Source organism: Dreissena polymorpha, chromosome 12 (genome assembly GCF_020536995.1).
Source record: "Dreissena polymorpha isolate Duluth1 chromosome 12, UMN_Dpol_1.0, whole genome shotgun sequence".
In the NCBI taxonomy this organism is placed as follows: Eukaryota; Metazoa; Mollusca; class Bivalvia; order Myida; family Dreissenidae; genus Dreissena; species Dreissena polymorpha.
The window spans coordinates 56,071,676-56,098,315 of record NC_068366.1 but is presented as its reverse complement, the minus strand read 5'-3'; the positions used below and the strand labels follow the sequence as shown (position 1 = coordinate 56,098,315).

General features: G+C 36.7%; 2 protein-coding genes across 9 annotated transcripts in view; one reads left to right on the top strand and one right to left on the bottom strand.

Moving 5' to 3' along the window:
• The window catches only part of LOC127853202 (uncharacterized), a 36,670-nt gene extending 32,915 nt beyond the window's left edge, over positions 1-3,755 (top strand). For 4 of the 8 annotated variants that reach the window (XM_052387483.1, XM_052387487.1, XM_052387486.1 and 1 more), the window contains exon 2: positions 1,458-3,753. In XM_052387483.1, the coding sequence (XP_052243443.1) occupies positions 1,458-2,654 (1,197 nt within the window). In that variant the 3' untranslated portion in view covers positions 2,655-3,753. Of the gene's footprint in view, positions 1-1,457 lie in introns of all 8 variants that reach the window. The other 4 variants (XM_052387490.1, XM_052387488.1, XM_052387484.1 and 1 more) reach the window with 3 other exon arrangements.
• Positions 3,756-8,866: 5,111 nt separating this feature from the next.
• LOC127852634 (phosphatidylinositol-glycan biosynthesis class W protein-like) lies at positions 8,867-21,999 on the bottom strand. Its single transcript, XM_052386587.1, has 8 exons — positions 21,943-21,999; positions 20,690-20,795; positions 13,584-13,719; positions 13,100-13,256; positions 12,549-12,799; positions 11,764-11,905; positions 9,750-9,843; positions 8,867-9,309 (listed from the first exon to the last, which is right to left on the bottom strand). The coding sequence occupies exons 1-8, from the start codon at positions 21,997-21,999 to the stop codon at positions 9,026-9,028; spliced, it is 1,227 nt and encodes a 408-aa protein (XP_052242547.1). The 3' UTR covers positions 8,867-9,025.
• Between the last annotated feature and the right edge of the window lie 4,641 nt (positions 22,000-26,640).

Sequence of the window (26,640 nt, the reverse complement as noted above, 5' to 3'; positions counted from 1 at the left end):
CGAATGACAATTTTACTAATATTATTTGTGTCTATAAATGTGACTTCAGATGTGAATCAGACATTCAGTTTTTGCGAGACTTGGATTAAAACTGTTTATGTGGGTATGTTTGTGTGTCTGTATTTATTAAGTCATTTTTTATAATTCTGATTAAACTTCAATCCACTGGAAAACGCGTCTGTTTGCTTTTTTGTTTGAATACACTGACCATGCAATACATTTACATTGCTAGGTTCCAGTTAGGATGAGCTGATCATGTAAAAGTACGAATTTCAGATTGAGTATTTTTATTGTTCTTTAGTGAATGTTAAATGTTGTGTATTGCATTAATGAGTCTTTGTAAATTGTCTGAAATGAGGTATATACGTAAGTTGAAGATTGACTGATTTTAATATTTCTAAGGAAAAGATGTTTATATAAACATTATACAAACACACGTCTCACAGTTATGATGTTCTGATAGACTTCTAGGCTATAAATAACTGAAACCCTTAGTTGCGTGCTGGTTGTATTTGTGCGTTTGAGTTTGTTGAGTCGCGTAACATAAACAACAAACGATATCAAGGGATTAACTATGAATAATTTGTAATAATCCTATTAACTTGTGTTGTGTTATAAACCTCTTGCACACATTAACGAATGTTCAACATCAAATTATTCCAATATTTATTTATTTATAAGTTTGATAACAGACAAATTTAAATACGAGTGCTACATAAATAAATATATTATAGCTGATATTTAAATGGGCATTTATTAAATAACACTATTCAGTGTTTTATTTTTACTTGAAATACTCTTTTAATTCGATGTTACACAGTTTATCCGCTAATAAACAACGTTTTTTAGGTTGTGCTGCATACCACACGGGCGTTTTGTTGAAACAACATCTCGATTCGTAATTTCTATATTTAACCGCTAATTAATGAGGTATCGTGATGTTAACTGTATATAGATGCACAATGAACCAAAATCATCGCTTTCCCATTAGTTATGACGATACAATCCAAAGATGATTTTACAATAATTTTAGTTATTATTTTTTAATTGGTTACCTTTTAATGCTCGTCTGGTATTCGCAACAAATAAATGAAACCAGGATTGCACTTAACAGCACTTATGTGGCTAAGGATGGTTTAATCACATAGATGTGTGTTCATCTTGAAATACCAGTATGTGTACATATTCATATAAAGTTGTATATATGTATGTATACATGTATGCATGTTATGATATAAAATAGATATATTTAATGTTATAACTGAACAATTGATACATATGCATGCCATTAATAATTATAGGTAATATTTATCATGGACATTTATCCATAGAACAATAACACATAGTGTGTACTCATTTTTATCATGTTTGGTAAGATTTGGTAAGATTTGCAAAATACATTATGGAAATCACGGCATACTTTAATATTACTACAGGTATTCCTTTTGTCTTTTAAGCGAATGATGATGAAAAACCATATAGCGGAAGTTGGCGCCGTACAAGACGTGACGTCACATGATGTTAGCCATGGCTATGATGTCATGGACCGGCTTTCCCCACACGTTGGCGGCATGGTAGGCGAGGAAGTGTACCGCTGTCCCGTATCCACGCCGACGGTCACGCGCCGACCGAGTATCAAAGGTCAATGTCACCAACCGTTCATCGCGTTCTCGAGCATGAATCGGAGTCTCCGAATTCCGAACGAACTCCTGTCCTCGAAACAGTTCAATTTCCGGTCGGCAAAATCGAGGCGACCGCAGACAAAGCCGCAGAGGAAAAACTTTGACTATTACTTCGTGAAAGAGTCGGACAAACCCGTGTATATTGACGCTCAGATGCAGTCCACGTGGCTTAACTCTCTATGTTCACAGCCAGTGAATGAAATATTCGGAAAATACAAACGCAAATCGGAATCGTTCCGTAACCGCCCACCCGCAAGGAGCACGAATTCGACGCCGGGCGAGAAGGCGCTGTACACCGGCTGGTCATGCAATGTCTCTAGTTACGGATCGCCGTCCGTGTTATCGAAATCGACTGCTTCCGGTTCCGGCTACGTCGCGTTGTCCCGAACTTCCTATTCATCTTCTTTGGATCCGAACCTGAGAGTGTACGGCTACGAATCAGACCCCGACCGAATCGCCGTAAACCCGGGTTTTGCGTTATTTCCGACGCCGCCGACGACGTCGAACACGTACGACGACGACGATATCCCGTCCTCGCGTGGATCTCCGTTGTTTCAGAAAGTGTTCAAAAACAATGCGAACCCAAACAGCGCTAGCATGTTTAACACGAACATGGATTTAAACGTTTACGAGCCATATCAGCGTGACAAACGGTTTCCGGAAATTCGACAGCGAAAGTCTACTCTTTCGCCATCGCGAAAAAGAATTTCCGTCGCAGACGGAAAAGACGAAATTCCGCCGGGAATTCATTTAGCGTCTGCGGCAATGCACGATCTGCAAGAAAGTCCTATGCAAATTGTGTCCATAGGGCAGAGGTCTGATCGATCTATCCGATCTGAGAAAAGTGACGTTATGGAGAAACAAATAAGTGATAATGCGAAACAAAGTTTTTCAAACGGTAACTTGTGTGCGTATCGTTTACCGAAAAATCCACTGACGATGTCTTTACCGGAATTGCATGGAAAAGGTTGAATATAGTGAAGAAGGACCATACACGTTCACGTCACATTTTGGTGTTTATAATTATTGTCCCCTACCGGTTTCACCGGAGGGGACTTATGTTTTGCGCTCTGTGCGTCCGTCTGTCCGTCAGTCTGTCAGTCCGTCACACTTTTCTGGATCCTGCGATAAAGTTTTTCATATTTTTTCATGAAACTTGAAATATGGACAGGTGGCAATATGGAGATTATGCACGTCATTTTATTTTGTTCCTACGTCAAGAATTCTGGTTGGTATGGCAACAAATATATATATATAAAATCTGACAATGGTGGAGCCGGTAAGGGACATATATTGCTTTGCAATAGTCTTGTTATTATTATAACTGTTACTAATATGATAATTATGACGAAAATAATGGTGACGATGATGTTGGTGTTATTGTTGTTGATGATGAAATAATGTTTTCAGTTCCAAATACATTTTTTTTCCTGCCATACCATTTCCCGATTCGACTCTATGTTGATGTTGTTCACATATGTCATATAATACACGGATGGTGACAGATGTCAGAATAAGAAATAAAGTAATTACATCAATATGAAACTCGTTGAGAAATAAATATTCACTCGCTCTGTTCCCTGCGCCATTATAAATAAACTGTCAAGAGAGGATAATTTACGTGCATTTCACACTTCATACGTTGCAGAGTAATCATTCAGCGGTAAATTACACTTAACGCCATGCGTACATCGCTAAAATATGTTTACCTACGGTTACACTTCTGTCCAGAAAGGGCTATTTCGAGGCGCGTTTATAGTCAGTGTAATATATTCAGTCCTTTTTAAATTACTCAAGTCACAAGAGGAAACACTTGAAAATCTTCATACCACTACCTTTTATTGCTGCACATTTTTCGATGTAAAAACAGTAATACATGTCGTAACGTGTATTCGACTCATATAAAAAAAACACACTACAGGATGCACTCATATATGTAATTTACATGAACATGGAGATATCGTTCAGAATATCTTTTTATTCTTATATAGCTCTTAGTCATATTACTTAAATCAATTTATTTCACAAACTGTACACATTGTTTCTTCAACAGATAAAGAAATGAGTATATATACACATTTAATATGGTGCTCGCATATTTTTATTATATTTATATTGTTTATGCTTTCCAGTGGGTCCGTATTCACCAAACAATTCTTAGACTGAAGTCTAAGTATTTATATTAAAGCAGGGGAAGCTACTGTGATGACTTTGTATCGAGTTAGGGTAGACAAAAGTGAGAATTTAATGTGTAGCCAAGCAATACAGAAAACCAAAGAGACCCGACTGAGCTGTTTGTATCGAAGCAGAGGGAACCAATAAGAGGATTCTGCAGCTAAGCAGGCCATTATGAGCGTTTCGTGCAATGAGATCGCCAATACAGGAACACTTTTTAGTTGTTCGCTTGCGCACAACTAATGTTAGTGCTACGATTTGAAAGTCGGTCTACTCTTAACTACGCTTAGAACGATAACCGCCGCATCTGCCGTCTGAGGCTATTAATAGATGCTTATAAAAAAGTATAGTGGGATGTTGTGTAACCTCGTTCATAGTGCATGCTACTACAGCGGGGTTAAATTTGATATGCCTGGGAAACATTCTTTTGTTCTCAACAGATAGCGGCGATCTTTTGTATTTACGGGTGCTAAAAACGCAATAGTAGAAGGTTAAGTTTGTTTGCATTCACAGTTCTCAATTAACAAAACGTTGAACACGAGTTCACCAATTAGTACAGGTATACTATAGACATTAACAAAAATGCTATATAATCGCTTGACTTTGAAATAAAGTTTGCTATTTATATTTCTAAATAATTAAATTGAAAACAAAAGTTTAACTATTTTGTTTGTTAACTTGTTAATCGCATATTCACCGCATGAAATGTGTGTTATCATTGTCAAATCACACATTAGTGTACATTGTAAGTAGATAACAAATATACTACGGGAGTACCACACATTAGTGTAAGTAGATAAAAAGTATACTAAGGGAGTGCACATCATATGTGTCCTCACATGCCTTATTATGAGTGTATTTCTGCACCATCGATATATATCTTTTTTTAATTTTTTGATCTACACGCAGTATTCTTTCGACACATTAAATCACACTTTCATAGCCGCGTCATGCAAAAATGGGTCTTATGCGTTTCGGCCAGCGTATCTTAAGCTCAACACGTGCATTTGCGCAGTATGGTCAGGGGCGATGCTGTTCGCTATAAAATCACCCAATGTGTTATGGTCTCGTTATGTATCTTCTGACCAGACTGAGAGATGCGCAGGCTGAGTGGGCTAAACATATGATGAACGCATATGGAATAAGACCCATTTTCGCATAATGAGGGTCATTAAAAATCTCATTGCGAATTGTAAATGACACATTTTAGCACAATGCTTTTCGATACAAAATTGAATTTAAAATAGCAAACTTGTAAATAAGGACAGCATATCCAAGCGTTTAGGAACGATTTCCAGACGTGCTGACCGAGTACGGCAAACATTTGTGGTTGGATAATTAAACGATTTTCCTCTTATCGTGACACTATACTTTTTGTTTGTTTTCTCATCTTGAAAGCAAAACTGTGTTTATCGATAGTTAATTAAATATTCCCCGGAAGATTTAGTGAACGAGTACTGACCTTGAAATTCTGCGAGATGGATTTAAACGCGTACATGTAATTGTAACTGGGCCACAATTTGTGTCGTTTGAATATACATAGAGTAGTCCGGAATTTCTTACACTGAATAGTGATACATCCTTTGCGCTGAGCACAGACACAGTGCTGTAGCCAAAGTTCAGAGGTTTTTATCTCGAATTAGCCTATGAAATATTCGAATATATTCATGCGTTTCTGCTGGCGCTATTTGAAAGTCATTTAAGGTGAAAAGCTGGGTAAAACAGCTGTGCCAAAAAAGCGCATTAGTGCTCTATACCCATGTTTAGGTCAAAGTTGTTGACAACGTGTGAACTACTACGGTAACAAGTAATACATAAACAACAAAGTACGGGTACAGGGCTGTCTTTATGACAACCTAATTCCTTAGTAAAAAGAATGCTCGCAAATTTATTTTCATCAAATATGTTATTGTGTATTTAGAATTTGTATATGGTGTAAAAAATCAAAAGTTTTGTACAGGGAATTTCCATAATGAAATTATATTCTTAGTAAGATAGGTATTCGATATTCCAACAATATTCATTTAATATGATGGTGATTGCACGCTGTCTTTATATTCAGTTTTCATTACCATTTTCATAATTCTTTCTATGCTTTCTGAACGTCAAAAAAGGGCCATGTTGTTGTTATTTTGTCTAAGTTACCTCTGTAAAATAAATAGGATGATAAAAAGTGCACACACATCACGACCCGTGCGTTAAGACACACTCTTTATAAATTTGAATGACATGTGTTGATTTAAAACTTGCGATTAATTTTGAAAAATGAGTTGCGTCTTAAATTATTCAATAGCGAACAACTCCAGTGCCTTCAGCGCTTTCATTATCGTTTGATGTAGTACCTAGACAATCTTCTTTGAGCTTAAGTCTAGTAATTTTAGAGACAGTTTTTCTTGATTATTCACAAGCATGTAATGCACCTTTTCACGTTTTGGTAAATTGACAAAATAAAAAAAATGTTTCAGATTCGAAAATTTTCGTTGTATTTATGATATTTGTGAGGAAACAGTAACACTGAACATTGACCATGCTCTAAAATATCCATTATAGGCATCTTTTGAAGATTTAAAAAACCTGAAAAATTATGAAGCGCTGCAACGCAAAACGATTGTATAATTTGTTTTGTTGTTGTCATTATATTTTGTGACACATCTAGGATTGCTCATATAAAGTATAAAATGTATCACTAATTGTATGAGCACGGATGGCCGAGTGGTCTAAGCGTAAGCCTATTACTCTAGGGTTCAGTGGTTCGAGCCCAGTTGAGATATACGCTTTTTTATGTCTTTAATTTTATTCTTTTTTTAGTGGATCCAATGTTTACATTTATCAATATAAAGCATTTAATGACAAACTTCAATACATGCCAAAATCTGTGAAAAGGTCCTTTAAAATTTATTTAGCATTGCTTTACTTTCAGAAATAATCTTAAACTTAGACAGAATTTACTCCAATACCGAAACGGCTTCTCCAATAAGTATAAACATTACCTCAAGTTGTACACAAACATCAATGGTTTATACATGTTGCTACAATGTACATAGGTTCAAACAAAGTACAAGAATAAAAGTGAACTTGAATGTTGAATTTGGTTTTTTAAATAACTTAATGTCACATTTAATATGTATTATATCATAATGTGTATGAACAAATTATTTACACATAAACAGACATCACTCAGAATCGATGATTTTAACTCTGTGGAAGTAGTTCCATTGACTTATGAAATGTATTTTATATACAGTAGTTAAATAAATTTTTCTTCAGGGACTGGCTCAAACCCAAAATCGTTATTCTTGTGAATAAGAATTAATTTGAAGACAAGTATTTATCATTAATAGCAATTTTAATCGGACAATATCCATGCCCAGTTATATTTTAGACTGTATATTTAGATTTTGGTTATTCGGATATACACTGTAACTTATTCGTTGGAAGCTTAATTCCAAATATAATTCAATGAAAGGGGAATAATATGACCCATTATTAATAATGTATATTGCTTCAATCACATAAAACTTACTAATTGTTCTTCACGCAGTATTTTTATGTGTTCATTTATCTGATGTGGCCACATGAGGAACAGCAAAATAACACTGAACAGCTACTCTGACGATCAACAAGAATGTAGAGACAACCGCTGAATGTAAATACATTTTTGCACCGTCATTGGCGACTTGACCTGTATCTGATTTCAAAGCGATTTCTTAAAACAAATAAACATAGCTGATAAACAAATTGAATTTATTATTCTAGCTTGACCTAACGTATGTTCAAAAGTCGTATGAACGACTATTCCTTTGAATAACTATCGTATTGTATTCAAGAAATAAGTTGGTATAGTCTTTAAATGGTTCAAACTCGGATTATATATGTAGATTGCCACAATGACATTATCCTTTGTTTTATAAGAAAGCGACGCGAATAATATTGATAACTAACCATTATTGTTTTCCGCTTTTGGGCATTTCCGCTTATGGCGCCTCGATTGAAATGTAGCCTAGTAACCTACTGATTATGAATTTATTGCGAAGCTGGAGAGACCAATGTCAGCGGTCTGACATCTTGAAGAAGATGAACCTACTGACGAGGAATTGATTGTGAAGACGGAGAGAGCACTGAACACGGTTTGTATTGTAGCAGAGGAATCTACTGATGATGACTTTCTGGTGAAGCAGGTGAGACCACTGTAAGCGGTTTGAAAACAGAGGAATCAACCAATTACGAATTTGAAGCGAAGCAGGAGAGACAACTCAGAGTGGGTAGTATTGAAGCAGAGTAACCTACTAATGATGTTTTCATTGCGTAACAGAAGAGACCAATGTGAGTGGTTTGTATTGTAGCGGAAAACTGCTGATGAGATAATCGTTGCGAAGCAGGAGATACCACTGTAAGCGGTTAATGTTGAAGAAGATGAACTCACTGAGAAGGAATTCATTGTGAAGCCGGAGAGAGCACTGTTAGCGGTTTGTTTTGTTAGAAAGGAATCAACTTATTATAATGTTTTCGTTGCGAAGCAGGAGATACAACTGCAAGAGGTTTGTATTGTGACAGAGGAATCAACTAAGTATTTATTCGTTGTGAAGCAGCAGATACCACTGTATGCGGTTTGTATTGTAACAGAGATATCAACCAATGATGTATTCGTAGCGTAGCAAATAGAGACAACTCCACGCGGTTAGTATTGTAGCAGAGTAACCTACTAATTGTGTTTACATTTAGAAACAGGAGAGACAACTGTGAGTGGTTTGTATTGTAGCAGAGGACTTCTGCTGATGAAATTGTTGCGAAGAATGAGAGACCAGTGAATTGTGTTTTAGCACAGAAGAGGAAACTATTACAGGGAAAAAGTCAATTTATAGAGAAAATGGGAACACTGTGAAGAAGTTGTAAAAAAATCATAGAGTTTGAAAACAAACATTTTGCAGTAAAGATTTCTTCAAGAAGCTTTGTGAATACATTGGAAGAAAGCCCAGACTATTTCAGATTTATTTAGTTTTGACCATATATTATATTTTATTAACAGATCCTTTTAAGTACATAAATGTATGTGCCATTGTTTTCATAGTGTTTTTAAACGCAATACCAAACAGATAATGCTCTGAAAGGACAACTTAATGAACACATCACTATTGATATTTTTTTTCACAAAGAGTGTAAATCATTTTTTAAGCAGCTGACGATGTCTTGTTGATGCGAGTGCTACCCCAAATCAGCGCTTTTAAAGACGCTTTTCTATTGTATAAATGCAATGATATGGCGGACAACAACAGCATGTAAACGCTTACTATAACAAACGCTTCGGCGTGAGAATACAACATGGTGTCTGCAAACAAGTTAAACAAACCCGTGACGAGGTTAGCAATGACGAAAAACAGTAGTCCGTTATAGTTAATCGCCTGCAGGAGACGGCATGTACGATCACATGATTCCTCGAATGGTGAAGTTTTCCCTGAAAATAAAATTGTAATATGCAATTTAATAAAGGTAGGCAGGTATAAATCTATTTTTTCCCAAAATCGTTTCTTTGAACATTATTGTACAGCTCAAAGACAATACACATTTTGTAAATGTTATTTTTCTTATAATTTTATTTTGTTTTACCCCTTAAACTTTATTAATACAGTAAACCCGTCGAAATATGTAATTTATGTAAGGGGACCTACATGAGTTTCTGGGAAAGCAGGGTTTAATAAATGCTTATCAAGGACGACACTTTCCACTTTTATCGAATTTTTATTTGACAGGAAGCGTCTATTAAACGAAAATCCAGTTAAGGATCCCTATTTATCTTGTGCGGACTGCACAGTCTAATCTGGGACGACTTTATTCGTATATGCATTAAGCCCAGTTTTCACAGAACAAGGCTCATGGAATTCAGATAGTGTCAACCTGATTGGCATCCAGGGGTCGCTATTCTTCTGAAGAATGCAGTGACGATATCGAACAGGAGTAACTTCACCATCAGCAGACTACTTATACCGATCTGAAACGTATGTAATCAATGCTTAAGTGTAACCGACATTTTGGTACTCGGCTTTAGTTATTGAGTGTACCGGGTACTTCTTATGAGTAAGTCACTAAGTGGTATACGTGATGGACACGTCGTCGCAACCAACGTTCTCCCAAATACGTTTTATCGTTGTTGAGTTTAGGTCGTTAATAACACAACGATTTTGCACCAATTCGTTGCCAGTGGAGTCCGTGCGACGCAGACACATTTTTAATTATAAGGAGTCTTTGCTTAAAAAAATTATTTTCAAGAAGTTTAACATAGAAATAGACACATTATGCGTGAATTTATTTTATCATTACATATCACAATATCTTAGTAGAGCTAGTCATTATGTAGTTTATCTGACCATTTTGATAAGGTTTGTTTAACACTAGAAACAACGACTTTGACTTAAGGAAAGCATTCTATTTTATTTTTATAATTATTATTGACATTTATTCGCTGAAAAAGTAAAATAAGAAGTGTACGTTACTGAAGCACACAAATTTCTGTTTATACATGGATGCAAATAGTTGGATGCTTTATGTTTCAGTTACAGCGTAGTCACTTACAGAACAATTGAAACGTAGTGATTGATAGATTAATTGAAACATAGTAATTGATAGAATAATTGAAACATAGTTCTTGATAGAACAATTGCAACGTGACGATTGATAGAACAATTGCAACGTACGGATTGACACCACAATTACTGCGTAGTGATTGCTAGAAAGATTACAACATAGTGATTTATACAACAATTAAAAGATGGTAATAACAATGACAACGTAGATTTGTATGCGGTTATTACAGTCATTTTAAATAAACTTACCATTGCAGAACGAATTATAATAGAATGATATTTGTAGTTGGGTTTTACTTTTGTATATAACAATGAGTATATTATATGAGCGAACACTGACCTATCTGCTTGTCATGCACACTGCATGTTGTTTGTTTATAGGATCTAGAAAAAGACTATACTTTATCAGTAAGATAAAAAGTTGCGTTGAAAAAGCTACTAGGGCAATCTTGAGTTCTCACTGGTATATCGCTAATCCGATTTACGAGCGTATATTCATCAAAACGAACGCACGCGTGATCGATATACATGCACCGTGACTAATTTACATGTACGATGAACTGACTCAAACCGCGCTTTGGATTTATAATTTGTCAGTGTTGTAACGCTTTAATTCACATGTATATGTTTGATAATGTCTTAAGCATAGTACTTCTGCACGAGGAAAGGCTAAGTAGAAGTTTTATACAAACTAAATACGCAAAAAGGTGATCATATGTCAAGTAGAAGCAATTGACCAGTCGCCAAATGCGAGATCGCTCCGCCCACTAAGTTGTGTTTTCATAAAATGCTTTATCCATTACTCCGACAGTCTTTGTTTGTCGGACCATGTGGCCGCATTAAATGAAATCTGATTGATTATTTCGTGAGTTTGATTGACAGCTGGCGACTGGTCAATTCCTTATTACACATGAACAATCTTTTTTGTATTCACTAAAAAAAGGAACATCCGTTTTTTGAGAGAATTTATAAAATATATTTTCTTACTACTTGCTGATGTGTTTGATAGACAATTCGCATTAGTTTTTCTAGCCAAGTTTTCTTATACACAACACAAACAAATGTCTTGATTCTGAGCAAAGAGAAGTTAACATAACTTCCTCATTTAAATTGAACTAATATTTGTCAGGCCACATTAAATCGAAACAGTGTTAGCATTATTGCTATGTATCGGTCATTTATAAATCTCTTCGTTGTTCAAATGCTAATGCCCTCGTCGGTCATTAAAGCGCTCTTCGATGCTCTGCTGCTAACGTCCTCAGGGTTTCATTCATACGCGTAATGTAATGATGGAACACACAGAACATTCTATCTTATTTATAACTTACTATAAAGCATGCGTATGCCAGGTTGGCAAACTTTCTGGAGGGTCTTTCCGCAAATACACTAGCGACGTTAAACAGAAGCCATGAGCTAACGCAGACGATAACCAACTGAGCAAGCGCCTGCAGCCATTCCCCGATTGTGCGCCTGGAAGACCCAGAATAGCATTGAGGGCGGATACACTCATAGGGCAATTTGAACTCATTTATGCCTAGTGGACTCTCCCATCCTTCTAAATTGGATCAATTTATTTCCAAAATTAGGGATGTCTAGTAGATTTACTTCTATATGTAGAATATTTCGTACAGAAATTCCTGTAAGCAAACAGCGCAGACCCTGATGAGACGCCGCATCATGCGGCCTCTCATCTGGGTCTGCGCTGTTTGCCCAGGCTTTTTTTTCTAGACGCTAGGCATAAATGGGTTAACAATAAAAATTGATGGTTGTACATTTGGATAGTTATGCACTAAACATAGCTTAGGGACAACAATCGATCCTTGATAATACCGTTTATGTACTATAGTAACCCAAAGACGTCGACTCACGTGTGCACATTCTGCAATCTAAAACCATAAACATGGCTTAAATAAAGGTTTAATTTGCGATGTTTATTAAAAAATGTATAATGTATACATTCTGACTTTATGATAAAAATGCGATACGAATAAAACTATTCATCAGTTGACATGATATGTCTCGTATTTAGATTATATATTTCAAACTAAAAATACACTTAACTTGAATAAGTAATTTACATTTCCTTGGTAACAAAAACATACAGAGTGCCAACCTTTTCGCCATAAGAATTTTCCCTAGCTGAACTCCTATAAAGAAGATAGCCAGGAATCCCACGGTAGCCACAATCCCTTCCCTGTTGGCCTCGATGATCCCGTTCCGGGAGAAATGCGTCCCATAGCCTACGATGACGAACTCCCGGAGACCCGCCTTCGACAAGAGAAGCTGGTGCGTTGCTAGGATACATGGGCCTAGAAACGCGTGCAGACTGGGTGGGGTAAGGAAGAATAGAACTGTGGAGCCCAACTAAAAATAAATCAACATGACCGCGATATTATTCCCACATTTTCAAGAAATTTTGTCAATGTCGATATAAATTATTGGGACTCTTCGATAGCGTAAACGAAAGAAGTCTGCTGATATACATGAAGGCTGACACGTACGCCTGCCGATCGACTAATCTGCATCATCAATCATATTTATTAAATTAATTATGGTATCAAACATGTGTAGGTACTTGTCTAAGCCTATACTCAACTGTTCAGTTTCTTTTTTCAATTGGTAAGGTTCATATCACATACATTCAAAAACACATTGCTCACTTACCTTAATCACTGCCAGGGTGAAAAAGAAGTTCCAGTGGACTCCGTATTCCTGTACAGGCACGTGGTAACCAAAGCCGCTGGTAGCGAAATAACGCGCCAAACCCAGAAAGACGAGGGGTATGACGTCCTTGCATACTTTTATAAATGTTGACCAAACGCTGTAATATATAAGAAAGATACAATGAACTTCGTAAAAAATGAGCTTAGACATGTATTCAACTTGTTTGTGTATGTTTGAAAATATTAAACCTTTTCAAAAAACTTTATGTTATGGTAAAATTGTCTTAATTAATGTTTAACAATTTAAAAAGAAACTGCAACGCATTAATTTGCATAATGATATTAACTCTATACGAACAGTGAAGTTTACATCGAAAGATCTTGTAAATATTAATGTTTTACCTTGCATGAATGTTATAAAATTCATAGTCAACATCTGCAAAATATTAAGACCACTATTGACCTGTCAACAACAAGGCACCCACCTTGCTTTTAGAAATATTCCACGCGCCTCATTGGCGACCATTGCGTGCGAGATCACATAGAATCCTAGACCTAGGTCCATCAGAGTTGTACCATAAAGTCTTGATTTGTAGAAATACTTGGGATATATGATGAAATCTGCAGCAAAAATACAGAACCCCGTAATTATGTTGGTGAACGCTCGTATGTAAGAAACACACGGACATTTGTCCATTTGTGTTGCCAGGAAGAGTTCTAGAATCTGAGTTCTCGAATGGATTTTGGTGGATATTATGTGAACTACGAGCGTTACTATGGCAACCCACGTGACCACGTAGAAGTACGGCGATTGGACGTTCCATGCCGTGATTATCAACTCCACCGGAAGTATGATCCATACGAAGTCTACCATCAATGTGACCCTAAAATGGGTATATATGTTTATAATAAATCAGAAAAATGAGCGCTCAATGTTTGATACCGGAGTGAATATACATGTTGCGACAACGTTTCCCGAATATCACTGAATGTACCACCACGTGATTTTGTCCGTGTAGTAAAGTATGCTATGCATGCAGTTGGCGCAGATGCATAATTTTTTTTTCAAGACTTAAGAGTGAAAACCATTTTTATGAGCACATCAATATGTCTGATTGGATTTAGGTTTAAATAATATGCACAAATATTTTCCGATTTCCTAAATGACGCAATCAAGAAACAAAAAAAAATCAAGCGCGGTGTAGTTTTGATCATTTTCTACGTCTCTGTTTTGATCTAGAGAATTCATAAAAGTTGCTTACCAAAATATTCTGTTGTTGAATAACACTGAGCACGGATATATGACCGCCAGAAGGTTTCTAATCAACGACGGCGACGTACACGCTAAAATAATCAACGTTGTAAATAGAGTCGACATCCCGTCGTGTTCGAGCTTGAATACGAGCGGCGACGTTGTGTTATTGGAAGACATGTTGTAGTCCGACTAGATTATTACTTTATGGACACAATTTTTAATATAAAAATTGTTTGTTCAATATTTGCGCAATAAATCACCGTTTGCTTCGAGTTAATTATGCGATCCTTCCGACAAAATTTGACATAACGGTAGTATATAACGTGAAGCTGTTCAGTTGCTTTCACCACAAATTACTACAAAGAAACCAACGACTTTAACTGCATTAAAATGTGTTTAATTCCAAATACCAGATAATATATTCTTCCCCTAGTGCCAATTCAACCGAACAAATAAAATCAACAAAAACACTTCATTGGTGAACAATTAGTCGGTGTCCTAGCCGATTTTCAAACATGGTCAATAGCATAACGTATTATGTGTTCTCCGGATTACTGTATACTGCTGGGTCAGCTCGGGGATTAGATATTTGAAAATTAAGTCACGTGACAGGTTCTTACTTGATTGACCCAGGCCTTTACCTGACTGTAATAGCAATACAAACTGATAATTGTGTCAATAAATGGTATATGGTATTTATATCGCATGAAAAGTGAGAGTTTCAACGTTTAGGAGGTCACTGAATTACATGAACCACAAGGTATAGCACGAGCACTCTAAACTACAAGTATATAACTGCTAATGTGAATGTTCCTGTATATTACATATCCTTAAAAGTTGTTGTCACTTTTTAAATGCCGAGCGCCCTTGAAGTATTTTGTAACCCAAAAGTGTGATATTGACTTTTAAAAATGGGAAAACTGATGAGTTTCGTTATGTAAAAAAAAACACGGAAAACTAACATAGAACAGTAGCTAAGAAAAACATAGACAAAGTGAAGACTAGTGTTCTTCAACTGCTTCTTACAATTCTTCATCGTTATATGAACATGTATAAGACTCTTTTCAGTGTTAATATTAAACAGTAATCCTGCAAAATACGAAACTAACACACACACACACACACACACACACGCGCACACGCACGCATGCACGCGCGCACACACACACAACACTCGTAACCAATAAAATACTTATGCTACATGTAATTTTCTTTGAATGTGTTATATGACCATATATGAAGTTTCATAGCAATCATTTTTTCTCATAATCGTCTTGCTTTATTCAAGGAAAGGAAAGTTTTATATAAATATCTTCAATGCCAAGAGAGTTGTGTTCTGCACAAGTAAATAACTTAAGGCCAATAACCCCCTAACTTCTGGATATATAGTTATGGTCCATGAACTCTGGACTTTAACTCCATTATTATATGGACATTCATTCGTATTTCTTCAATACTTTCCGAGTTATGTACCGCAAAAAATCCGGACGGACTGAGGAGCGAAGGGAAAGACGGACGGACGATACTATTACTCTATGCCTCGTTTTTGACGGCTATAATGCACATGCCTAAAAGGTGCTAAATCTGCCAAGTTCACGCTCGTTTTAGAATTTGAAAGGTCCAGATGTCGGGCTTTCGAGTTTGATCTTGCTTCTTAAACAAACACGGACGATATTTGTATTTTTTATACGTATGTACTATAATACATGTATAGATAATTCAAAATATGAAAGTTTTGTTAATTATACGTTGAATGGCATTTTAAAAAAACATGAAAATCTGTGGTCAAGTTTTAATAGAAAACTCGTTCCGTCTGGACCTATTATTAGAGAAATACAAAGATTTATTTCAAACAAAATGTAACTTGCATTAAATCTATTTTATTTGTGTGAGCCCTTTCAAGTATTTAGCTCTTGCTTTACCTACTTTAGAGAAGGTGACCAACTTTCGCAAGAAGTCGGACCCTATTACGACCATCGTTTGCTACGCAAAACTAAACAATGCCGCATAGTTAACCACTTTATTCTTCGATCAGAATATGCTCATGGTAGAAAACTGAAACATACAAAATTGGACACATTTCTAAGCATTATTACAAAATGTATTGAATATCTATCTATATGAAATAATAATGATAAAAAACTTTACCTCGAATATTAACCTCATTAATCTAATTCAGTCTAAAATATTGTAGCCGTATAACCATAAATAACTTAAAAACTTGTCAAGTCTCGTACTTTTAAAGATACCCAAAAACGTATTGAACGAAAAGATTGAGTACAAATAATCTACTCTCAGAATTTCGAAAGAAAACTTTAAAAATCTATTTACAAAGGTAAAAAAATATTAATACAAATTATGTATATAACACAAACATTTACTCCGTGAGGGACTAGGACTAGACTTATTTGTATTTTTAGCGAAATTTCGCAGAACACACCTAAGATTTGGTAAGCACAATTCTACGAACCGGAAATAACAAAATGAGGTTACAAAACACTATTAAAATTAAACATCGTTCCAGCACACTCCCCGTCTGATATTGATAAATATCATTAACAACTTATTTATGAAAAAGGTAACACTGGAAATAACAATAAGGTGTGATGAACATTGATCTTTAAAATACAAACTATATCTAATATCATTAATACCAAATAAACAATGTACCACAATATGAATTATTAACCATTAATAAATGACTCTGTTACAAAATAGTTTTAAAAAGTATTAAGCTTAGGTATTTTCCAGAAAAAAAACTACAAAAAAAACAACAACAATTCACTAAGCATTTTCAAAACATGATAATGTCTTATAAAATATATCAAAGACAGTCCATATATTTTTTTACTAATGTTTCAATTTCAGCACTAAGTACTGCTCTATAATGCACAAAATGTCAACTCATTCATTAGCATTCACAAGAACAACCATTTCTGTGATAGGTCTTGTATATTTGACACATTGCCCATCCTTGCAAACACGTAATTCGGCCTTTCGGACTAGATTGTCACTGGAGCTAACGATTGCATTTTCCACCACTCATTGAGGCCATTGACTGCGTGAAACAGTTTTGTTCTAAGCAAGACTATGACACCGGTTTTAAAATTTTGTACAGAATGTTCCCATTTTTTCTACTTTGAAGACTCTGGAGATAACCTTCTCTCCATTTCCTCATGTCAGAGAGAATCTGCACTTGTTTCCACTGCCTTTTAAACATTTCAAGTGGATTAAGGTTGACACACACTGAAAAATAACTGAATTCACCTTGAAATTTCGTATTTAACATCATCGCTGGAGTAAGTAGAACTGGAGACTCTGGATCATTGGAAAACGGAGCGATCGGTCTTGAGATCATAATGGCAGATACTTCCTCCATAAGCGTTACACGCACTTCATGAGCCGCTCCCACAAAGTTTGTTCCTCTGTCTGAAAGAATTACTTTTTCATAACCTCTAATGGCCACCAGTCTTCGCAATGCATTGATAAAAGACGAGCTTGACATGTCTTCTAACACTTCAATATGTACTGCTCGGTAACACATACATGTAAACAAGGCTGCCAATCTTTTAGATTCCGCAAGACCGCCTCTAGTTCTTTTGGAGACTATGTTCCAAGGACCAAACACGTCCACCCCCCTGTAGGTGAATGGGGAACACTGTATCAAACGATCTTCTGGAAAATTGGCCATCTTTTGATGTTCTGTTTTACCATGATATTTTCGGCACACAACGCAATTGAAAATTGTTGAAGAAATTAATATTTTTGATCCAACAATCCAGAACCCATGGTTTCTAATTGTACTTTCTGTGAACACCCTTCCCCCATGCTCACATTATTCAAGAAAATGTCTTACTATCAAAGAAGCTATGTAGCTTTTCCTTGCAACAATAATAGGGTGTTTCAATTCATCAGGAAAACATCATTGGCTAATTCTACCACCAACCTGCATTACTCCTTCTGAGTCAAGGTAGGGATCCAAAGATCTGATTGAACTTCTTCGACTCACTTTTTCTCCCTACACTCAACCTTTCTTTCATCACAGAATGATTGTCGTTGATCCATTTTCAACACAACGTTTTCAGCATCGTTTTGAAGCAGGTGTCTTGTTATGTTTTCACACATGTGCGTTACAGCATTCTTCTTTAGCTTGTATGTTCGAACCGCACGTTTCAACACCATAATGGAAATAATCAATCTGTGCCAATTGGAGTACATTTTGAATTTAGCGGAAATGTCCACAACTATAGTTGTTTTTCTAACAACAATTTCTTTTCGCACTTCCTTGTCAGCATTTTCTTCAATGAGTGGGTATGCATGTTCAGTGCTGGAAATGGAAAATAGCTCAGGACCTGTCAGCCAGATATTTAACTGTGCTAGGGTAGAACAACCTCTACTTCCTACATCTGCTGGATTAAACTTGGTGTTAATGTAGTCCCACTGTTTTGCTTTGGTAAGGTGAAGTATTCTATGAACTCTGTTACTGACGTAGTTGTAAAACCGTCTGGTCTTATTGTACATGTATATGTATCCAAGAACAACACGACTATCCGTGAAATACCTCAAAGACTTGAATGGTACTTCAAGAGCTTCCTGTATGTTTGCGTCAACATTTGCAGCCAACAGTGCTGCACACAGTTCTAAGCGAGGAATAGTGTTACCATGACTCGGTGCTATTTTGCTTTGACCCATGACAAATCCAACAAAAGTTCTTGACTTTTTCACTTCTTTATATTTATATAAACAACAGCACAAATTGCCTTTTCCGATGCATCAGAAAATATTAACAGTTCAGGATCACTCAAACTGGTTGACTCAGGTGTAAACATACGTGGTACTACGAAGTTCTCTAACACATGTATGTTGTCTGTCCACTCCTTCCACTTACATCAGAGCTCTTCATTGAGTGGCTCATCCCAGTCATTTCCAGTCGGTATCTCCTGCATGATCATTTTTCCACGTATAACAATGGGAGACACGAATCCCAATGGGTCGTATATGCTGTGTATTGTAGATAACAGCCCTCAAGACTTTGTTGGGTTCTCTTCATAAGACTCACTGCTTCCTGAGCATTTGAGCAGGATGTAAGTCCATCATCCACATAAAAATTGTGCTCAACAACATTTTTTACATCTTCATCTGCATTTTGTACAGTTTTCCGTAGCCCATATGTAGCCACGGCCGGAGACGGACTGTTACCAAAGACGTGTGCACACATTCTGTATTCAACAAGGGTTTGTCTGGGATCATTGTTCTGGTACCAGAAGAAGCGAAAATAGTTACGATCTTCAAGTGTCACCATGAATGAATAAAACATCTGTTCAATATCTCCAATTATCGCCACAGATTCCTTCCTAAATCGTAAGAGAATGTGTAACAAACTGTTGGTAAAGTTTGGACCAGAGAGTAGAACTTTGTTTAATGACAACCCATTGAACAATACTGAAGAGTCAAATACTCCTCGAATTTTATTACGTTTCTTTGGATGGTTAACGCCAAATATTGGGAGATACCAAACTTCTCCCTCGCAAGGTGGCGCTAATTCTGCTGCTCCAGAATCTATCACCATCTGCATGAACGTGATAAAATGTTCCATTTTAGTTGGGTTTCTTTGGAGTCTTGCATCTAAGTACAGAGCTCGTTTAAGAATAAGTGCACGATTATTGGAAAGTTCTGGTTTGGGGTCTCTGAAGGGAAGTGGGGTCTCCCATATTGCATGTTAATTGATCTTCATACCATCTTGTAATATACTCAAGAATTCACGATCCTCGACTGACGGTCCAAGTTTGTTGTCATCTTGATTTAAACAAAAAATGTCAACATCCAAGTAAAGTTTACTAGTACACGGTGGAAACATAGTTTTCTTTTCATCATTCTGTACATAAGTTTTGAAAACGTTCATTGTTTGATAATTGGGCATGTGCTGGCATCCATCCAAACAGGTTTCACCAATTATCACCCAACCAAAGCTAATTTCCTGAGCATAAGGGCCTTTGGTTCCAATCAATTGTTCATGAATGTGATGTATTTCAGGCAAATCCCTTCATATTAGCAAAATAATAGGCACTTTATCATCTTTTTCTGGAATGTATTGTGCAATGCTTTTCAGATAGTTGAATAACATGGCTACATCTCCTCTATTATTGGGGAACTATGCACATTCTAAGACGTGTGATAGGTAATGTGTTTTACCCTCCAGATCTTCAATGACCAAATTCTCTGAAATCCTGCCTGACGTCATAGTTCTTCCACCACAAGATGTTAATGTGTACTCAGTGTCTTCAAAATTCATGACGTGTTTTTTAAACAGTTCTGAAGCTCTTAAAGTTCGATTACTTTGCTCATCTATAATCGTATACAAATCAACCTTGTATGCAGGCTTGTCCCTATGGAAGAGTTCAACCTTCACTACCTTGGCGCATGACTTACTAGCTGCAGGAATCTGGGCACATTTGCAGTTCAGTTCACGTCAGTCTTTCGTTTCGTCTCAGATTTCTCCCCGCCATGACCATTGCTATGCATGACTGTGTTGTGAAGCATGCCACAAGTGTCACAAGTAATGGTTTGTTGGCACTTCCTTGATAAATGGTTTTAATCAAAGCATTTGAAGCACAATTTATTCTCTCTTAAAAACTGTCTTTTATATGTAAATGTCATATCTTTGAAACCCCTGCATTTATTCAAGGAATGAGAGTTAGTTTTGTGCAGTATACACTTAAATTTATTCTCTAGGTTTTGAGCTGGTGATTTAACTACAGTTTTATGAGTCGTCACATGTTGCTTCTTCAAGAAATGGCTTGTTGAATTTGAAACTCTTTCTCACCTGAAACATGTACAGCACGATCACCCACAATGTTTGTAAAACTTGGATCATTGGTCACTCTTGCTAGGGGTCTGACAAAGTCACAGAATTCACTGAATGGTGGATACGTATGGTCATGTTTTCTCTTGTAATTACTTGCTAAAGTAATCCATTTGTCTTGCATGTTGTTTGGTAGCTTGCGCAAGATGGGATTAATTCCAATACTAGAGTCAAAATATGAAAAGGCGTCTTTGTACACTGGGTTTGCTTTAGGCTTTTGATTTCCATTTAAGTTTCACTCAACTGATCAAACTTAACTGATTCTTTCACATTCAATTTAGAGAAAGTCTCTAGTTTGTTCATCACTGCTAAGTACAGACCTTCCACTGTTCCATAGCGTTCATCTAAGCGTTCCCATATAAGTTTTAATGCCATGTTGGTTCATGGAAACAAGAGGATTTGATACTTAAAGCATGTTTTTTCGATTCATTCCCGAGCCACTTAATTAGAAGGTCAATCTCTTCGGCCGCTGATATGTCCATGTCGTTACACACTCGTTTGAAGCTCTGTTTTCAGCCGTTATAGTCTTGTGTTTGATCAGTAAAAGTACTTAGTCTTGAAATTGTCAAATCTTTCTTGAGAAGAAACCTTGTCATTGCTTCCAATTTTGTACCATATTACTGTCTTTGCTGACCGGTAAACTGGAGTCTTGACAAGTTTTCATATATGTCACGACCTTTTCTTCTGCTGTTTGAGTAGATAAATGAAATTGGTCTGTTTTACCTACTTCATCATCAATGTCGAAAGCTTCAAGCTCTGCATTCATCTCTGCAACAGACTGCATTTCTTTTAAAAGAACCAACTCAACTTCAAGAGTTCTTTTTTTCCCTCTCTGCGACTGCCTCTGCTATGATCTTTTTCTCTTGCAGAAGTGCTTCCCTCCTCTTTATTTCAGCTTCCTTCTGAGCATACACTAACCTTGCTCTGGCGGCCGCTGCCTTGGCTTTTGTAGTAAACACAAAACACTATTAAAATTAAACATCGTTCCAGCACAGACCCTATCCAAACATTGTTATTTAATTGTGTCGATCGTCTTTTAACTTGAACAACAAGGCCACATTTCATTGACCACTAGAGTTTAACGTATAACCACTACTGGACATATACATGTATTATCATATAATTTCTCCGTAAAGTAGGATATGGTGGAACCATTATTTTTTCGCCAAACATTTATATTCGTATATTTCGTACACCGATTGATAAATTTAAGTTCGTAACAAATAATTGTGTCAAATGTTAAACATAATGACTGAATTTACGTTGGTATGACGGACATTAATACAACATGCAATCCGCGCATACATACTGCGTCTGCTTATTAATCTTGATAAATTCGGTTATTACACAAAAGTGAGTACAGTATACTGAGTACTTAGCTTACTATGACATTTCATGAAAAACGCCTATGCAGTTAAGTTGTGTCGATAGCGTTGACTTCGATTAGATAGAATAGTAAAGATTGGCGCTAATTGTATACAACTTAAGACGGAAATCGATTCATTATTTAACCACAAATGTTTGCCGTTCTCGGTCTGTCGGTATGAACATCGTTCTTGAAAGACTGAATTGGCTAACGAAATTTGCCAGTTTGCTATGAAAAACGTAGTTTGACTCAAATTTTCTATCGAAAAGTATTGTGCTGAGATGTTCCATTTATAAGAAACAAAGATATTTTTAAGACCCGCGTCATGCCTACATGATACAATGTACCAATCAGACCACGAAACCTTGCGTGATTTATGGAGGACTGCGCAGCTCCTTAATGCTAGCAGATGCGCCAAAAGACCCGTTTTCGCATGACGCGGCTTTGAAAGAATGTTTTAAATGTGTCGAACATAAACTGTGCGTTAATCAAATATAAAAATACCATATAGTTCGATTGGGAAAAAAATCATAATATGTGATCTCCCGTGGTATAATTTCTATTTACGAACATGTACGTGTGGTTAAAATACTAGTATACGTGCAACTAATAATACAAATCTCATGCGATGAATGTGTGAATAAAAAGTGACAAAACCACAATACTAGTAATTTAACCCCTTTTTAAATTCAATTATTTAAAAATGTATTTTTTTTAAATCTTTATTTCAACGTCAGTATATTATATTTTAGCGTTTCCGATCGCCCAAATCGCAAATTACGATTAAATCTTTTAACTGGCGATCAAAGTTAAAATGTAAAAGAAGAGGGGGATTGTAAAAATCAAGGTTTCTCTGTAAATGTATGGAATACTTAATTACTTTAAAAGAGCTTGGTAAGCAGCTGGAGCGTGCACGTCGCGAACGGGGCGAGAGTCGCCCGCAGAAGATTTTCCTGAAGTCTTCTCAGAAGAATAGCCAAGCGGAATTGTAACTGTCCATAGGTTGATAGTGGTTTCACTACATCGTCTGAGGAGGGTTGCATGGTTAAGCAAACTACAGCGCTCGGCTCTGTTAATCCAGCGAGTACCGTCATTCTTCGAGCCGAACGTTATCTCTTGCAGACTTCCCTGACTCCCAGAATTTTTTAGGATCGCCAAGCGGAATGGTAATTGTCCGTATGTGGATAGTGGTTTCACTACATCGCCGAAAGAGGGGCGGGAGTAGCGTAAGTGGCGAGCGGACGTGGTGGACCTTGAGCCGAGATTCAGTCCAGGATTTCGAGCGGTGACCCTATGAAGATAATGGAAACGTCTTTACCCAGACCCAGTACGCTTAATAATTTAATATACTTAAGTGTACACCGGGTCCGGAAAATATACTAAAACGTACCGGGAATTCAAACGAGAAATTGGTCATTGCCTGCTTTTTTTCTCTCAAATAAATCACATTCATATTTTTGTCAATATTTTGTAAAATTGCCTCTATTAGTCCTTCAGCCAAGTACCCAAAATTGAGGTGGGGTGTACCAGTAAGGGGGGCAAAACTACACCTATATATCTTGCAAGATGCATGCCAGTAGCATGTGAAAATGGTTGATAACAGTCTGGTACTGGCAGCTTTTGGTATTTTTTTCTCCTTTGAATATGGGGCCTCAATCAGCTTAATTTTCATAAATTGTCTGGGAGAAATTGAACCGAAGTAGGGTCAATATACACTTTGACCACCAAACAATTGCTATAAAACTTATTTTAACTGATCCTGGTAGGGTAGAAGGTTCTTAAAAACATATCAAAAGTTTACCACAATCGGACCTCCGGAAAGTTGTTTTTTTCAAGATGGCCGCAAAGATGACCGCCATGACCTATTAATGATCATAACTATGTAACTATCCAATCAAATTTGATGAATTTGGTGTCTATACCTAGGTTTCAAGGGGCAAAGAACACATAATGATCATCAGAAATTGTTTAAGTTTAATTTAGTACATACCAATTCAACATGGCGTCGAAAATGGCCGCCAAGATGGCCGCCAAAACCTATTTATGATCATAACTATGTGACTATCAACTTAAATTTGATGAATTTGATGTCTATACCCAGGTTTCAGGGGGCAAAGAACACATTAATATCATCAGACAAAGTGTAAGTTAATTATGTTACACCGAAATTAAACATGGCGTCCTAAATAGCCGCCAAGATGGCCGCAAAGATGGTCGCCAAAACCTATAAAATGATCATAACTATGTTACTAGCCACTCAAATTTGACTTTGATGTCGATACATAGGTTTCAGGGGACAAAGAACACATTAAGATCATCAGACATTGTTTAAGTTTATTATATTACACACAAATCCAACACAGAGTCCAAAATGGCCGCCAAGATGGCCGCCAAAACTTATTTATGATTATAAAATATAACTATGTAACTATCCACTCAAATTTGATGAATTTGGTGTATATACCCATGTTTCAGAGAGCAAGCAACACATTAATATCACATTTCTATCATCAGACAAAATGTCAGCTAATTATGTTAAACAGAAATCCAACAAGGCGTCCAATGGCCATCAACACAATACGAAGGACAACAAGTCCATAACTTGTTACTCAAACTTTATGGTTGTTATGTAAAATGCCATAGTTCAGGATACAAGAAACACTTTAATCGAATTGAGGTTATCACTAAGAAGTTGAATACTCATAAAATCCAATTTACGACATCTGGAAGAGAGAATGAACCAGCACATGACTTCATGATAGGATCAGGTTTTACTAACTTCTGTAGACTTGATTTTTTACCGTTGCTGAAAATCATTGCAGATTAATTACAGCCTGAATAAGCACGAGTTCTTTCAAAAGGTTAGTATTATACACCTTGCGTTCCTTTGACTATTTATTTACATAAAAGCGGCAGTAGATGGTCTTATTGTCCCTTTCGGAGTAATGCAGGATCAAGATGAGTAAATATGTATCCTCGCTCACCAACGTTGTGGTGCTACGACGGGATCGTTATACTGTATTTAACAATTTGAACGTCTGCATCCCCTGAAGACAAAACATAGCATCCCATTTTAGTCAGAGTTGTGCTGATTAGAGCAATCATGCCGGCCTTGTTTCTGTCACGAGACAAAAAGTCTTCCCTTTTAACATAAGCATTCTGTCTCTTTGCTGAAACTCACAATATGATTCACGTTTCCGGTGCGTTTTGTCTTTGTTATAATCACCGTCGTCGTAGACATCGAACCCCACTGTCGCTTGTCCGTAATGCCTTTCACTGCATCTACATAAGACTCGGCTATTGCGTTATATGAGTCGCCCTTCTCCATGGTTAACGATGCAGCGATGTGCCACCACCATGCATCTGTTTCATGAATACAGTTCATCACAGCCTCACATGATGTGTCTACAGCATACTCTCAAATTACCTGAGCGATCTGAGGCTTATCTGCTGTACAAAGTATGTTCTTGGCTTCAAAGAAGGCAGCAGGATGGGAGCTCAGTTCATAAGACAATACGACTGCAAGGGAAGGATCTCCATATTTTAACACGACAAGAAACGCTGGAACAGAAGAGCATGATCAAAAGCAATGTCAGAAGTGATCTTAACAGCCAAGCTATTCCAAAAAGATTTGGCTCTGCATTTTCTCGTGAATTTATAACCAAAGACCGACTTTCCTATGATATCTCTTATGATCGTTTTCTTAACCGCCTCAATTGCATGAACAATCACATGTGACTCAGCCACTATCCCATTTACCATGTTTCTGAGAGTAGGGTCAGCTGTGTATGGTGATCAGGTTGTAATCTGTGTCTGCATTTTCTCTAGATCAGAAGAATCCCCTTTGATGCACGCTTCAGTTGAGTCTTTGTGTTGTGGACTTGTAGTATAGGTCAGGTTTGTGCGTACTATTGTACACTTAAACAATGTCTGATGATCTTTATGTGTTTTTTGCCCCTTGAAACTTAGGAATAGACACCAAATTCATAAATTTGATTGAATAGATACATAGTTGTGATCATTAATAGGTATTGGCGGCCATCTTGGCGGCCATCTTGA

Coding starts and splice junctions, on each gene's coding strand:
- LOC127852634 (XM_052386587.1), bottom strand. CDS start 21,999: ATGCAGTCTGTTGCAGAGATGAATGCAGAGCTTGAAGCTTTCGACATT. Junction 20,796..21,942: donor CTTTCGACATTGATGATGAA/GTAGGTAAAACA, acceptor AAATGTGCCCAG/ATTCCTGCAGCTAGTAAGTC. Junction 9,310..9,749: donor GACCCCTGGATGCCAATCAG/GTTGACACTATC, acceptor TTTTATTTTCAG/GGAAAACTTCACCATTCGAG.